This window comes from Hippopotamus amphibius, chromosome 2, assembly GCF_030028045.1.
Source record: "Hippopotamus amphibius kiboko isolate mHipAmp2 chromosome 2, mHipAmp2.hap2, whole genome shotgun sequence".
Taxonomy (NCBI): Eukaryota; Metazoa; Chordata; class Mammalia; order Artiodactyla; family Hippopotamidae; genus Hippopotamus; species Hippopotamus amphibius.
Window position 1 is genome coordinate 130,660,140 of NC_080187.1, and position 17,487 is coordinate 130,677,626.

Sequence of the window (17,487 nt, forward strand, 5' to 3'; positions counted from 1 at the left end):
TGCTTTGGGTAGTACAGTCATTTTCACGATGTTGATTCTTCCAATCCAGGAACATGGTATATCCCTCCATCTGTTTATGTCATCTTTGATTTCTTTCATCAATGTCTTAAAGTTTTCTGCATACAGATCTTTTGCCTCCTTAGGCAGGTTTATTCCTAGGTATTTGATTCTTTTTGTTGCAATGGTGAATGGGAGAGTTTCCTTAATTTCTCTTTCTGCTCTTCCGTTGTTAGTGTATAGGAATGCAAGAGATTTCTGTGCATTAATTTTGTATCCTGCTACTTTACTAAACTCATCAATTAGTGCTAGCAGTTTTCTGGTAGAGTCTTTAGGGTTTTCTATATATAGTATCATGTCATCTGCAAAGAGTGATAATTTTACTTCTTCTTTTCCAATTTGGATTCCTTTAATTTCTTTTTCTTCTCTGATTGCTGTGGCTAACACTTCCAAAACTATGTTGAATAACAGTGGTGAGAGTGGACACCCTTGTCTTGCTCCTGTTCTTAGAGGGAATTCTTCCAGTTTTTCTCCATTGAGAACAATGTTGGCTTTTGGTTTGTCATATATGGCTTTTATGATGTTGAGGTAATTTCCTTCTATGCCCATTTTCTGGAGAGCTTTTATCATAAATGGATGTTGAACTTTGTCAAAAGCTTTTTCTGCATCTATTGAAATGATCATATGGTTTTTATCCTTCAATTTGTTGATATGATGTATCACGTTGATTGATTTGCGTATATTGAAGAATCCTTGCATCCCAGGGATAAACCCCACTTGATCGTGGTGTATGATTTTTTTAATGTGCTGTTGCAGTCTGTTAGCTAGTATTTTGTTGAGGATTTTTGCATCTATATTCATCAGTGATATTGGTCTGTAGTTTTCTTTTTTTGTGACATCTTTGCCTGGTTTTGGTATCAGGGTGATGGTAGCCTCATAGAATGAGTTTGGGAGTGCTCCGCCTTCTGCAATATTTTGGAAGAGTTTGAGAAGGATAGGTGTTAACTCTTCTCGAAATGTTTGATAGAATTCACCTGTGAATCCATCTGGTCCTAGGCTTTTGTGTGTTGGGAGATTTTTAATCACTGCCTCAATTTCTGTACTTGTGATTGGTCTGTTCATGGTTTCTATTTCTTCCTGGTTCAGTCTTGGAAGATTGTATTTTTCTAAGAATGTATCCATTTCTTCCAGGTTATCCAATTGATTGGCATATAGTTGCTTGTAGTAGTCTCTCATGATCTTTTGTATTTCTGAGGTGTCCGTTGTTATTTCTCCTTTTTCATTTCTAATTCTGTTGATTTGCATCTTCTCTCTTTTTTTCTTGATGAGTCTGGCTAATGGTTTATCAATTTTGTTAATCTTCTCAAAGAACCAGCTTTTAGTTTTATTTATTTTTCTTATGGTTTCTTTCCTTTCTTTTTCATTTATTTCTGCTCTGATCTTTACGATTTCTTTCCTTCTGCTCGCTTTGGGGTTTCTTTGTTCTTCTTTCTCTAGTTGTTTGAGGTGTAAGGTTAGGTTGTTTATTCGATCATTTTCTTGTTTCTTAAGGTAGGACTGTATTGCTATAAACTTCCCTCTTAGAACTGCTTTTGCTGCGTCCCATAGGTTTTGGGTTGTTGTGTTTTTGTTGTCATTTGTTTCTAGATACTTTTTGATTTCCTCTTTGATTTCTGTAGTGATTCCTTGGTTGTTTAATAGTGAATTGTTTAGCCTCCATGTGTTTGTATTTTTTGCAGTTTTTTTCCTGTAATTGATATCTAGTCTCATGGCGTTGTGGTCTGAGAAGATGCTTGATATGATTTCAATTTTCTTGAATTTGCTGAGGTTTGATTTGTGACCCAAGATGTGATCTATCCTGGAAAATGTTCCATGTGCACTTGAGAAGAAAGTGTAGTCTGTCGTTTTTGGATGGAATGTCCTATAAATATCAATTAAGTCGAGATGGTCTAATGTGTCATTTAAAGCTTGTGTGTCTTTATTTATTTTCTGTTTGGATGATCTGTCCATTGATGTAAGTGGGGTGTTCAAGTCTCCCACTATAATTGTGTTACTGTCGATGTCCCCTTTTATAGCTGTTAGCATTTGCCTTATGTATTGAGGTGCTCCTATATTGGGGGCATAGATATTTACCATTGTGATATGTTCTTCTTGGATGGATCCCTTGATCATTATGTAGTGCCCTTCCTTGTCTCTTTTAATAGTCTTTACTTTCAAGTCTAATTTGTCTGATATGAGTATTGCTACTCCAGCTTTCTTTTGACTTCCATTTGCATGGAATATCTTTTTCCATCCCTTCACTTTCAGTCTATATGTATCCCTTGGTCTGAAGTGGGTTTCTTGTAGACAGCATATAGAAGGGTCTTGTTTTTGTATCCATTCAGCCAGTCTGTGTCTTTTGGTTGGAGCATTTAATCCATTTACATTTAAAGTGATTATTGACATGTGTGTTCCAATGACCATTTTCTGAATTGTTTTGGGTTTGTATTTGTAGGTGTTTTCCTTTTCTTGTGTTTCCTACTTAGAGAAGTTCCTTTAGCACTTGTTGTAAGGCTGGTTTGGTGGTGCTGAATTCTCTTAACTTTTGCTTGTCTGGAAAGCTTTTGATTTCTCCCTCAAATCTGAATGAGATTCTTGCTGGGTAGAGTATTCTTGGCTGTAGGTTTCTCTCTTTCAGGACTTTCAGTATATCCTGCCATTCCCTTCTGGCCTGCAGAGTTTCTGTAGAAAGGTCAGCTGTTATCCTGATGGGTTTTCCCTTATATGTTGTTTGTTGCTTTTCTCTTGCTGCTTTTAATATTTTTTCTTTGTGTTGAATTGTCGTTAGTTTGATTAATATGTGTCTTGGTGTATTTCTCCTTGGGTTTATTCTGTATGGGACTCTCTGTGCTTCTTGGACTTGGTGAATTATTTCCTTTCCCATGTTGGGGAAGTTTTCCACTAGAACCTCTTCAAATATTTTCACAGACCCTTTCTTGTTTTCTTCTTCTTCTGGGATGCCTATAATTCGAATGTTGGTACGTTTAAGGTTATCACTGAGGTCTCTGAGGCTGTCTTCTAGTCTTTTTATTTTTTTATCTTTTTCCTGCTCTGTGGCGTTTATTTCTTCCATTCTATCTTCCAACTCACTTATTCGTTCTTCTGCCTCAGTCATTCTGCTGGTTAGAGCATCTAGAGTATTTTTAATTTCAGTTATTTTGTTATCCATTGCTGTTTGTTTTTCTGAGTTCTTATGAACTGTTTCTTGTACTTTCTCTAATTTGTTATCGAGATTTTGTATCATTTTTACTATCATTACTCTAAATTCTTTTTCAGGCATTTTTCCTATTTCCTCCTCATTTATTTGGTCTTGTGGGTTTTTTTCCTGCTCCTTTGCCTGCATGGTGTTTCTTTGTTTCCTCATGGTTGTCCAAGCTTTTGGGGTTGCTTGTCCTGGTGATAGAGGTGTTTATAGAAGACTGTCCAAGCCTCAGACTAATGTCCAAGTATTGGATTAGACGAATATTCAGTCCAAATTCATTTGGACTCTCCAAGGTGGCAGATGGGCCCAGGAGGCTTCTTCTGGTACCAGGCTGTGGAGCCTCATAGAGTTCAGGTGAAGGAGAGAAGTCTGCTCTGGGTCCCTTTTTTGGTCACCAAAACTGTCGACTGCTGGTCTTGCAGAGTCTCCTGGAGAGTCTGGGGGTGGCTGTGACTCACACTGGGGACACAGACACTCGTCTCATGGCAGCCACACTTGGGAGCTCCTCCTGCCCTGCTGATCTTGGAGAATCTCCCAGAGACGCAAGAAGTGACTGGAGCTCACCCTGAGGACACAGACTCTGGCTGGCGGCAGCTATGCTGCTGGAGGACGCGACGCCATTGTGGAATCCTCCCGCTAGCTCATTTGCTCCAAGGCCCGGCTCACCGAACAGCCTGTAGGTGCCAGTTCTGGGAGGCCTCAGGCCACGCTACTAACTGGGAGGGGACACAGCCCCGCCCATCAGCAGACCCTCTGCTTGAGACCAGCCCCCCTGAGTCCACAGCCGCCTCTGGGCACGGCCCTGCCCACCAGAGGCCCAGGACCCAGCCCCACCCACCAGTGAGCAGGCACCGGCCCCAGAATCCCCTGCACTCTTGCCCATTTTAAAACTGGGTTATTTGTCCCTTTATTATTGCGTTCTAAATGTTCTTCATATATTCAATGTACACATCCCTCATCAGATATATAATTTTCAAATATTTCCTCCCATTCTATGCATTGTATCTTAACTTTCTCAATGGTATCCACTGAAACACAAAAGGTTTTAATTTTGATAAAGTCCAATTTGATCTATTTTTTATTTTGTTGTTTGTGCTTTGGGTGTCATGTGCAAGAAGGCTTTGCTTAACCCAAGGTCATGAAGATTTACTCCTATATAATCTTCTAAGAGTGTTATTATTGTAGCCCTTATTTAGACCTCTGTGCTTCATTTTGAGTTAATTTTTGTATATCCTGTGAAGAAGAGATTCCTAACTCTTTTGAAGCAGCAATAATTGATGTTTGGTGGCAGTACATGAAGAAAGAGTAAATAATGTAGATTTTTTTTTTCTCAATTTGAATTACATTTTCCAGGGGGCCACCCTTAACTTCTGAGTTCTTTCTCTCTCCCCTTATATGTTTTTGGTTGTTCGGTGTTAAAGTTACTAGGCTTTCAACAAATCTTGTTTCATTGCTTGCATATTGTTTAGTGTGGCAACCCCTATGTAACCATTGTAAGCTATTTATTTTATATTTCACACTGGACAAAATAATCTGTACTTCCTGGAGTTGCTTTTTAGGAGTGAGCAAACTGTTTTGTATGATGATTATTATAATAATATCAGAACTAACTCACTGCCAATGCTATTTGCTCCCTGAGTCATAGTCTATTAAATTTGGAGCCAATAAAGTAATGAACATGCTAAGGCAAACTTTTAGGAAGAAATAGATCTGCTCTTGCGGGAGTAGTGCATTCTGAGGAGGGACACAGGCCTGGTACAAGGTTTGTCCGTTACGGGAGAGACTCCCCTGACCTGGGCTCCTTTCTAAGATCTGTAGGAAGTTTGAATTTTAGCTGTAGTCTGACTCAAAGACTTGTGCCTGCTCTGTTCTGAGCCATATCTGGCTGTGCACTTCCACGCGGATTTCCTCCCTTAATTCCCTCTTTGGTCAGTTATGTCACATGGCCTAGGCAGCCAGGCTGGAATCCTCAGCTCTCATAGTAAAGTGTGTTCGTTTTCCTTCATCACAACTCTTTCATCAGTGCTCACTGTCCCCTCCCGAGGCCAGATCCAGGTCAGTCCGGACTCAGCTCTAAGTTCCCTGAAGTCCAGGGTCATCCCTTTCCTTTCTGTAGCCCCAAAGACTGATAGAAAGAATTCAATAAATCTTTCCTGATGCTCTTTATTCCACCATATTGGCACAATTTTGTGATTGTGTTAATGGTGTTTACTCTCCTCCAGGGTAGAAGTTACAGTAAAATGATTAATACATGAGAAAGGAGGCAGCCCCTCTCCTTCTCCCACACAAGCTTTGCACATGTGGGTGTGACTGGGTTTCTGCCACTTTGTATGCGTGTGTCTCTGAGCAGCAGATGAGAAATGAAATAGAGTAGGGAATATCTCACTACGGTTAGTTATTTGGGTTTGGTGTGGATTTTCCTGAAGGATATTGAGGTCCGCACTCTAGAATTCTCCCTCATCGGAAGCCAGAACTCTGTAACGGCAGCCCTCCACTCTGATCCTCACCCCTGACTGAGTCTTCCCGCTCTCTTGGGTCCTTAGTCCCACTCCCACCAGACTTGTTCTTTGACCTCTGGTTTTGAGTTTTCTAATTTTCGCCTCCATCTCGCTTCTCTCTTGGCCTCTCTTTATTCTCCACCCCGTCTGGATCTCACGTGTGACCTCATGCACAGCGTCATCATCACTTTCAGCTCCCTGATGCCGCTGTGCTCTGCAGCCTCCTGTCCCTGACCGCATGGAGTGCTGCAGACTCCTGATTGCTCTCCGGTCTTCCTGTGTCCTGAAATGTACTCCATGCAGCTGCCAGAGAGCAGCCGTGTGTGTGCCTGGCCAGTGGGTGCTGGGGACTGGAGCCCAGCTCTCATTCTGCTGGGTAAGGGCTGGGTCTGCCTAGAGGGGACACCGTCCTCTAATCGGCACAAAGACGCCACGTGGGCTCACAGAGGACCTGGCTACCCAGGCAGCCTTTCTAAAATATCTCACATTTTATTCCTCTGCATAATACTGTTCATGGGTTCAATGAACGAAAGCCCAAGGCTCTTAACATGGATTGCAGACACTCTGTGACCAAGTCCCAGCTGTCTCACCAGCCTTTTGATGAGAGTCACCGTATGATTTATTACCCAAACTGGGACACTTCTGAAAGGAAGGCCAGTGTTACTAATTATGCCGGGACAATAAACTGAGATTCTGGGCATCTGTGTGTGACCCAGCATCCCACACCTTGGATTCTTATGCTGTGTTGGAGCCATACTGCTGGTGGTGTTCCATGGGCACCAGGTTATTTACAAGTCAGGAGGTTTTGATAGTTATTCTGACCACCCTGTTGTGAATCTGAGGACATTTGACTTCTTTCTTTGATAAATGTTAAAGGATTAGATTAAAACATCCTCAAGGTCAAAATGTGAAGATTAAAATTGTCATGGCCTAAATGATGAGATTGGAGCATCTAAATGTTCTATGTTTCTGGTTACTTGATCGGTATACTTTCTCTCCTTAAAACGTCTATTCCCTCTTCCCCATTTTCCTGCCTTTCCCTTGTTTATTTCCACTTATTGTTCAAGATATCTCAGATCATCTGTTCCAGTGATCTTCCCCAACACACATTGACTGGGCTTAGTGCTGACCATCTTGTTCCCATAGCACCGGCTACAAACCTTTTTTTATTGTACCTAAAAAAATGTGCGTCAGAGTCGTCTGTTCAAGCCTGCCTTGCCCCAAGAATATAAGGTCCTAAAGACAAGAACACTGCCTTTTTAATCTTTGCATTCTCAGTGCCTAGCACAGGGCTTGACAAACAATAGAATTCTGTAAATATTTGTTGACATGGACTAATTTGAATTCTTTATAGTAATACAAAGTTAAATATGCTTGTCCTTTATCTCCTAGAGAAGTTCTTAGGATACTAGTGAAGGTTTATACATACTTGGAGCTTTCATGAGGTTGGCCTTTGGCATGTTGAAGTTCTAGAGATTGTTGTTAAATTAATTTTCATATGATAGAATCATATAAGAGGAAGATATATACCCATAATATTTACACGTTGTGCCAAGAATGTGAACAGTGGTGTGTTACACTTCAGTCTGCCATGCCACAGCCAGAATTCTTCTGAGAGTGTTGGCTTCTGAGAGTCATTCCTGTTTAATGCAATAAAGACCCATGAAGCCAATTAAATAATAGTACTCCATTCTGTTCAATAATAGTACCCTCTGTTCAAAAGTCTCTGGTTTAGGTATTTTGAGTAAAGGTGTCAATGTTGTCTCAGTTTTAAGTATTTGTTCTATAAGTCTAATGTATTCTTTCTCCATCTCTCTAGAATGTTTCAGACACTTAAAGAATGGTTTTGGTTGGAAAGATTCTGGCTTCCTCCAACAATAAAGTGGTCAGATCTTGAAGATCACAATGGACTCGTCTTTGTGAAACCCTCTCACTTGTATATGACCATTCCATGTGCTTTTGGCTTGATAATTATCAGACATTTTTTCGAAAAGTAAGTAGTATGTATGTGTCCTTCCTCCCCATCCCCCTCCTTTGCCCCACCTCTAGAATAAAGAATTTTGATAAGATCCTTAAAGAATCTGTTGTTCAGAGGTCGCCACTAATGGGCTGCAGATTCTTGGGGGAGTTCATGAAATTAAATGCACACTAAGTGTTATCTAGAAGCTGAACAAATAAAAGTTAGAAACATAATCTCCTCAAGCGCATTCGTTTTACAGTGAAGAAAACTGAAATAAAGAGAGGTCAAGGATCACAGAGCTTATTAGTGTCAATGATGGTACAAGAACTCAGCTCATCTTCCACGTACCATATTGTCTGACAGTGGGTATGATCCCTATGTCCTGTGTCAGCAGTATTAGGAGAGTTTGACCAGGGGATGCATTATCATTTCAGAATGCCTACAAAATAGCAAAAATGGCTCATTAAAGACCAAACTTAATATTGCTTTATAGCATAGTTTATTTTAAAGGTTTATTGAAAGTTTTAATAGCAGGCCTTCATTCCAAAGTATAAGAAAATCAAAGAAGAATATCAACTTGCTTTCTTAGAAAAAGTAAACTTCTTTTCTTTTTCATAATTTAATTTAAATAGATATTACTTCCCACCTTTTATTAAAACTATACTAGTGTGATGATAACTGAAGATAAATGTTCATCTATAATCTCTGTAGTTGTCTCTGTTTCAAAAAACTGTTAGTGACACATTAATTTTTTTGGAGCAAAAAGAATATTTGAATGTCAAGAGTTGGATAAACTGAAGACAAAATCTAATAAAGATCATTTTGTGCAAGACTAACTGTAATGCAGGTCGTATGTTTGTAACCATTTGCAGCACCCTTATCGCAAGAGGTAGTTTGACCAGCTCTGTTTCACGGATTGTCCAAAAGGTTTTTGTACAAATAACAACTTTGCTTGGGCCAACAATGTGCTATTGCTATAGGGAGGAAAAGAAAGCCCTTTGATACCACTAAACTCTAGCTGAGGACATTTGAAAATGTTCTTCCTTTTTGACAGTTAATTTTACTTTTATTCACATGTTTGGATTTGTCAAAGAATGCCTAAATAAAGTGGAATTGTGCCACTGCACTTCGAACTTTAGCAAATCACTCTGCTGTCCTGAAATACTTGCTTTTGTTGCATAGTGTCTGGTAATCTTTTAACTTGGCATCCAGGTCCTCTACTTATGTGCTCTACGGATTTCCTGCTTTTTGGTGGACAGTTCCATTTTTAACATTTTGATCAGACAGTGAACTAGAAAATTTTTTTGTTTGTCAAAGCAGCACAGCTGTGGAGGACCAACTTTTATGTCCTGGTCTTGGCCTCTCCAACAATTATCAGGGAGGAAACCAATCTTCTTGTAATTCCTAGGACCGTTCTTGCTTCTTCTCAAGGAATTAAGTATAGTTTTTCCTAACTCCTTATAACTGTAATTCCCAGTAACTCACCCTTAGCTTTTTTTATCCCATGACATGACGCTACAGAAAACTATGTGTTTCTCCACTAACCTCATATCTCTTTTTTCTTTCATATCTCTTTTAATGCAATAGAAGGCAGGAAAATTTAACATGGGAGAGATCATGCTTTTTGAATTGTAAGTTTATATTTTTTCAGGGCTCTGTATCATTTGTATTAGATTAAACCACTTAGATCATAAATGAAATATTACTTACACCTAGCATTTGAATAGAAACTTATGGTTTCAGAGGTGCATAAAGTTATGATTGCTGTGATCTCAGTGAAGCAAATGAGAGGTAAGTGAGCTGGCCAAGGTCACATGGTTAGTATGTAAGGAGTAGATCTGGGACTTGAACCCCTATGTTATGACACCAGGTTCAGGGTTGCTGGGTTCTTATTTTCCCCTGTACCAGTACTTCTTGGACTTGCACAGTGAAACACTCCTGATGGCAAAAAAAAAAAAAAAAACCCAAAAGTAAATTAATATCCTTTGGAAATATAGAAGACGTGGCTTGAGGGCATGACAGCAAATGTGAACTTTTCTGAACTATCAAAAATTCGTGTAAATTTGACACCATGTTTCAGCACATGCTATGATATATTTATGACAAGAAAGCTTCCTTCTTTTGTCCTGAACTGTGTTTGCGTTACTCCTGCTCATCTCAGGAAGTGACCAGGAGTTGTGATTTGGCCGGTTCATTTTTATCTCTTAATACTAGCCAGGAGTCATTTAAGATGAGGAGGTGAGGGCCCTGCCCAGAAAGGAGTAGAAAGACAGATGCGTAAAGAACAAGCAGATCATTTGAAAGTGACTGACATTTGCTTTGTATTTAGAATTTACTTTCCTTACAGGTTTTAGTTTGTTCCTTATGTTTTGACTTTTTTTGGGGGAGGGGTCTAGAATAACAATTTCTAACTAGTGTATCCAGACTCTTCTATCCATCCTTTTTTTGTGTCTGAAGTATGATTTAGAGGGGATCTAAGCTACTCAAATTTAAGCATTTGTGGAATAAGCACATTATCTCAGAGTAAATAGTGGTCCCAGAAGAGTCCAAGGCAGGAGTTGGGGGTGGTAAAATCAGAGAGTAATCTTTTTTCTTTTACTTAATGGTGCAATGAGTAGATTCCTCACCTCTACCATTTCCACTGAGCAGCAGGAGTGCATGATGGAATCCGCTAAAGAAGGGTAGGTGTAGCAGTTTACAGGATTGAAAAAGGATTTTTACTAACCGTCTGCAATTGAAACAGTCTCAAAATACGTGCATTAAATGTTATTCAAGACTTGCATTGCTTCAGATATTTTGTTCTCTCATATAAAACCCTCTGAGAATTAAATTCTGGTCAAAGACACTTTCAATCCTTAGGAACTGAGAATCAATCTTAATGGCAGTGGGCTATTATATCTGTTTAAGAGAGGCATTTAAACTTCACATACTTAATATCTGCCTATATTTTTTATTCTATAAAAGAATATGGAAGAAAAATATATGGGGGGTAGTGCTCTGGGATTGCTTAGCTTTGGGCTCACAGGTAACTGACTAAAGGAAGAGGGCGCTGTCTGGGTGTCTGCACAGGGCCATCTGAGAGCTCAGTTCTGCAGTAGTAGCAAACCTGAGACTCATTCCCTGGTAAGTGGCCTAACTGAACCATTTACACAGGAGAAGTTCACATTCTCTTCTCTTCCTCTTGGGCTTCTCCCTTCTCTTCCATATCAGTAAAATGAAAGCTCAGGCAAGCTCATCTTAGTCTAAGGTCCTTCTAGAGCTAAGACCTGTCATTTCCCTTCTCTTTTCAGTTCAGTTTATCAAACATTTATTGTGCTTCTTTATTCTCTCCTTTTTCAAAACAGTTTTTAATTAAGTACCTATTCATATTTATTTATACTTACATAATATGAATTGATTGATTTTCTAGATTTTTTTTTTTTGAAATGAAAGGATAATGCTGAAGTAGAAAACTATACTTATATACTTCCTCTGTTCTACTACAAATGTTATTTCTGTCCTTGAAGCCTGGACATGTTAACAAACAGGACCACTATTTCTCTTTCTGCTTTAAATTAATGCCTTGACTGTAGATGTGCTCCTCACGTCAGCAGGTATGCTGTGGATATGCATTTTTATCCATTGTGTGTACCTGTCCACCCTTTCTCTCTCACATGACCCTCTAGAGCAGCGGTGCCCAACCCCCCTGTCCGCAGCCTGCTAGGAACCAGGCCACACAGCAGGAGGTGAGCGAGGCTTCATCGGCTGCTCCCCATCGCTCGCATTACCGCCTGAACACCCCCATCCCCCACCCCCAGTCTATGGAAAAAGTGTCTTTCCAGGAAACTGGTCCCTGGTGCCAAGAAGGTTGGGGACTGCTGCTCTGGAGGGGAATGTTATGCTTCATTTAGCTTTGAGATTGGTTGTATTCGCGTATTGAATAAATCTTCTTTTCTTAATCCTGCTTTTTGCTTTTTTTTTTTTTTGCTAATTTCTTCATTTCTAACATTTGAGAAAGTAGCATTAAGTGAATATGATTGAGAACACTGCCATATTAAACTATTTTGTGTTTGTGTTATTCTACTAGAAAAAACAATGAGTGTTTTCTTCAATAAAATTTTTCAACTAGTAGGTTAGATGAATGACCCAATTCTATTATTTATCCAAAATCCTGTCCAATATGTTTTTTGAGACTTTGTTGGTTTTAAGATCATCTTAGTTTTTGTTTTATTTGGAACTTTTATGCAGAGGGGAAATTAATCATATTCCTCGAATCATAGCGTGCTGTCTTTGGTCTGTTATTAGATCTCTTTTGATTGATTGACTGATTTGAATTAACTTTTTCATTAATTACCCTTTAACCTCATTTCCTAGTCCTGTTCCCATTCCTGCTGTATGCATTTGATGGCTTTGTGTTTGTATAACCCAGTAAAACATGAATATAAACATAAAGTACATGTATTGTTAGTTGACATAAATAGTATGGTGATAAGACCTTCTTCCATTTCTTCCTTTTTTTTTGAAAAAAAAATACAGCATTGTGCTTTATGATGTATCCACATTACTCTGTGTACTTCTGGTGCATAATAAGTTTGTTTTTATATGTCTCTGAAATGTATGGGCCATTTTCAGGAGAACTTAGGCCATCTGGAATTTGGATTGGCTTATACATTTTATCAGAGTATTTTAGGAAATTTTTTTAAATTTTTATTTATTTATTTTTTATTTTTGGCCCTGCCATGCGGCATGTGGGATGTTAGTTCCCTGATCAAGGATCAAATCTGTGCCCCCTGCATTGGGAGTTTGGAGTCTTAACCACTAGACCGCCAGGGAAGTCCCTAGGAAAATTTTTATTCAAATCCATGGTTATAAAAAATGAATTTAAGGGCTAAATGATCATTCATAACTAAAATTTCCAGCATTTGATTAAACACAGAAACTTCTAAGTAAGTACTAGCGTAGCCTGACCTGGCAGACAAAGGAGCCTTTGTTAGAACTGAAGGAAGAACAGGAACGTATCATGACTTTAAAAAATTGGCTTTACTGAGGTATGATTTACATGCAAGAATGTTCATCCAGAATTTGATGCATTTTGACAAATGTATACAGTCATGTAACTATCACCACAGTTATGATATAGGAGAATTCCATCAGCTGAAAACTTCCCTGTACCCTGTTCAGTTAATCCTTTTCCTACCTGCTACCTCCTTGCAATCACTAAAATGCTTTCTGTCGGTATAATTTTGCCTTTTCTAGGATTTCCTGTAGATGGAATCATGTAGCTTATAGCCCTTTGTGTCTGATCTCTTTCACTTAGTGTAATACTTTTGAGATTTTTTTCACGTCATTATCTGTGACAGTGATTTCTTGTCATCACTGAGTAGTCTTTCAACGTATCAATGTACTGCAATTTATTATCCTTTGACTACTTGATGGAAATTTGGATTCTTTCCAGTTTTTGGCTATTATGAATAAAGCTTCTATGAACATTTGAGTAGGAGAATTCATGTGGCTTATTCTTTTACTTCTCTTGGTAAATTGCTAAAGTGTTCTTCAAAAAGAACACTTAATTCTTAATATAGGTGTATCTATACAATAGATTATTTGGCAATAAAAACAAATGAACTCCAAATACATCCAAATACATTGATGGATCTCAAAAACATTAAACTCAATGAAAGAAGCCAGGCACAGGCAACCACATATTGTATGATTCCATTATATTAAATATCCAGAAATGGCACAGCTATAAAGATTGAAAGCAAATTAGTGATTGCTTGTGGCAGGATTAACAGGGAAGAGGTATTAAAGTAAATATGTATGAGGTATTATATTGGGATGATGAAAATGTTCAAGAGCTGATTCATGGTGATAATTGTACAACTTGGTAAATTCACTAAAAACAAAATCACTGAATAGTATACTTGAAAATGGTGAATTATATGATATGTAAAAAATACATTAATAGGTTTTTTTTTTGGCTGCATTGGGTCTTTGTTGCTGCGTATGGGCTTTCTCTAGTTGCAGTGTGTGGGCTTCTCATTGCAGTGGCTTCTCTTGTTGCGGAGCACAGGCTCTGGGTGCACAGGCTTCAGTAGTTGCAGCACTCAGGCTCAGTAGTTGCAGTGCTCAGGCTCTAGGGCACACAGGCTTTAGTAGTTGTGGCACACGGGCTCTGTAGTTGTGGCCCGTGGGCTCTAGAGTGCAGACTCAGTAGTTGTGGTGCACAGGCTTAATTGCTCTGCAGCATGTGGGATCTTCCCTGACCAGGGATCAAACCTGTGTCCCCTGCATTGGCAGGCGGATTCTCAACCACTGCGCCACCAGGGAAGTCCTAAAAATTATAAATTATAAAAAGAAATCAAATAGAAATTTGGGACCTGAAAAGAACAATAACTCATATTAAAAATTCACTGGAGGGCCTTAACAGCATATTTGAGTAGGCAGAAGAAAGAGTCAGCAGCCTGAGGAACAGAAAAAAAAAAAAAAGAATGTAGAAAAATGAAGAGCCTCAGAGATCTGTGGGACACCATCAAGCATACATGTACATAGTGGGAATTCCAGAAGAAGAGGAGAAAATGAACAGGGAGGAAAATATTTGAAGAAATAAGTGGCTAAAAATTTCTCCAAGAAGCTAAACAAACTCCAAATGATATAAACTTAAAAGAGATCTGTATCTAGATACATCATATGCAAACTGTTAAAAGACAAAGAATCTTGAAAGCAGTGAGAGAGGAGCATCTCATGACATGAAAGGGATCCTCAATAAGATTGAGTTGATTTCTCATCAGCAACCATGGAAGCCAAAGGCAGTGGGAAGGCAAATAAAAAGAAAGAAAAAACTGTCAACCAAGCAAAACTGTCCTTTAAAATGAAAGAGAAATTAAGACATTGCCAGATAAACAAAAGCTGGAAGAATTTGTTGCTAAGCAGACCTACCCTGTAAGAAATACTAAGGGGGGCGTCCTGCTGACTGAGATTAGAGGATGTGGACAGTAACTTGAATCCACATGAAGACATAAAGAGCACCAGGAAAGGTACCTACATAAGAAATAAAAAGTATAAATGCAGTTTTTGTTTGTAACATGTTTTTCTCCTATCTGACTTAAAAGGCAACTGCATAAAATAATACCATAAATGTATGTTGATGCGAATACAGTTTATAAATATATAATTTATATGACAGTAACAGCACAGAGAGGGGAGGTAACGGAGTTTTTGTGTAGTGCTGAAATTATTTTGCTGTTAATCTGAACTAGGAGGTTGTAAATTAATGTTAATTGCAATCCCTAAGTAATCCCTAGATTAACCACTAAGATAATTTTTTAAAATATTAAAAAGAAAGAGAGAGAGAGAGAATTAAAAAGGTATTGGGTTGGCCAAAAAGTTCGGTCGGTTTTTTTCTGTAAGATGGTACAGAAAAACCTGACCGAACTTTTTGGCCAACTCAATACACTAGAAAATATCTATTTAATACAGAAGAAGATAGTAATGGGAGAATAGAGAACCAAAAAGGCATAAGCTATATGGAAAATAAATAGCAAAATGGCAGATATAAATCCTTTCTTATCAGTAATTAAATGTCATTTATATTAAATGTAAGTGAATTAAATACTCCAACTAAAAGGTGTAAATAGGAGGACTGGATAGAAATATATGATCCAACTATATGGCTTGGAGGAACACTTTAGGTTCAAAGACATAAATAGGTTAAAAGTAAAAGGATGAGAGAATATATACCATGCAAGCAGTAACCAAAAGAGAGAGAGAGAGATGCCGCCCTGCTCTCCTCAGCCTCCGGCCTGCCATCTCCTTGAGACCTAACACCATGCCTTCAATTAAGTTGCAGAGTTCTGATGGAGAGATATTCGAAGTTGATGTTGAAATTGCACAACAATCTGTGACTCTCACGACCATGTTGGAAGATTTGGGAATGGATGATGGAGGAGATGGTGATCCAGTCCCCTTGCCAAATGTTAATGCAGCAATATTAAAGACGGTCACTCAGTGGGGCACCCCCCACAAGGATGCTCCTCCTCCTCCTGAGGATGATGAGGAGGAAGAAGAGCGAGCGGATGACGCCCCTGTTTGGGATTAAGAATTCCTGAAGGCTAACCAAGGAACACTTTTCGAGCTCATATTGGCTGCAAACTACTTAGACATCAAAGGTTTGCTTGATGTTACCTGCAAGACTGTTGCCCATATGATCAAGGGGAAAACTCCTGAGGAGATTCGAAAGACATTCAATATCAACAATGATTTTACTGAAGAAGAGGAAGCCCAGGTACGCAAAGAGAACCAGTGGTGTGAGGAGAAGTGAAGTTTTGTGTCTGACACTGTACACTGTAAGGATTGTTCCAAATGCTAGTTGCACTGCTTTATTTATAATTGTTAATATTAGAAAAACAGTCAACAGATGCAGCAGCAAATCAGTTGTATTAGCGGAATGTTGTCCTCTTGCATGTGTAGTTTCAGTAGATTCCACACTTATGGCTCCGTTTCTTCCAGTTTGATCAAAAGTTCTTTTTTCTTTGCTCTGAATAAAATTGAACTGTGGGTTCTCTATAGAAAGTGGCATTTTGAGCTTTCCCTCTTTTTGTAAAGCAATTTCTAGTTTGTTGTCCAGTTAACTTTAGTGACTTTTAAAAGTTGGCACTGTAAATAAAGCAACTTGCAAAAAAATAAAAGAGAGAGAGTGTCTATACTAATGCCAGACAGTTTAACAGCCTTTAAATTGTTACTAGAGACAATTTATACTATAAAAGGGTATATCTATCAAGAAGATATAACAAGTATAAATATATATGTATCTAGCAACTTAGTCCCAAAAACATGAAGCAAAAACTAACAGAAATGAAGGGAGAAATAGACAATTCAACAATAATAGCTGTAGACTTCAATACCCCATTTTCAATAATGGATAGAACAACTAGGCAGAAAATCAACAAAGAAATAGAAGGCTTGATTAACATTATCAATGAACTAGGCCTAAGAGACATCTCTAGAGCACACCACCAATAACAACAGAATATACATTCTTCTCATGTGACAAGGAACATTCTCCAGAACAGGCCACGTGTTAGCCCATAGAACAAATCTCAGTAAATGTGAGAGGGCTGAAGTCATACAAAATATGTTTTCTGACCACAATGGGTTGAAATTAGAAGTCCATGACAGAAGGAAATTGAGAAATTAGCAAATATGTGGACGTTAAACAGCATACTTCTAAACAACCCACGGGTCAGAGGAGAAATCACAAGGTAAATTAGAAAATACTTTGAGATGAATGAAAAAGAAAGCAGCATACCAAAACTTATGAGATTCAGCAAAAGCAGTGCTTAGAGGGACATTTATAGCTGCAAACACTTATATTTAAAAAGGAAAAGATCTCAAATCAATAATCAGACCTTCTACCTTAAGAAACAAGGGGGAAAAGCAAACTAACTTTGTAACAAGTAGAAGTTAGGAAATAATAAAAATTAGAATGTAAAATCACACGCCCAGTAGAATTGCTAAAATTAAAAAGACTGGCAATACCAACTATTGGCAGAGATATGGAATAACTGGGACTCTGGCACGTTATTGATGGTAATGTAAAATAGTACAGACACTTTGGAAAACATTGCACCAGTTTCTTATCACGTTAAATGTATACTTGTTATACAGTCCATCAGTCCCATTCCTAGATATTTACCCAACAGTCATGTCATTTTTCACAAGTTAGAAATAGGGACATAATAATTTCTTTAAGATAGTATCACCAAAGAAAACTTTAAGAATAAAACTTTTAGTTATTTATAATCCCTGGTCTT

At 38.4% G+C, this 17,487-nt stretch overlaps 2 protein-coding genes across 4 annotated transcripts in view; both read left to right on the forward strand.

The window, feature by feature from the left end:
- Window positions 1-17,487, forward strand: part of CERS3 (ceramide synthase 3) — a 107,176-nt gene that overhangs the window by 21,453 nt on the left and 68,236 nt on the right. For all 3 annotated transcript variants that reach the window (XR_009051423.1, XM_057722992.1, XM_057722993.1), the window contains one exon: window positions 7,556-7,729. Coding sequence is in view for 2 of the 3 variants with exons in the window: in XM_057722992.1 (XP_057578975.1) it covers window positions 7,557-7,729 (173 nt within the window). In the remaining variant the exon portion in view is untranslated. The remainder of the gene's footprint in view (window positions 1-7,555; window positions 7,730-17,487) is intronic.
- LOC130845569 (S-phase kinase-associated protein 1-like) lies at window positions 15,266-16,337 on the forward strand. Its single transcript, XM_057722998.1, has one exon. It carries the CDS (start codon window positions 15,417-15,419, stop codon window positions 15,771-15,773), a length of 357 nt encoding a protein of 118 aa, XP_057578981.1. The 5' UTR covers window positions 15,266-15,416; the 3' UTR covers window positions 15,774-16,337.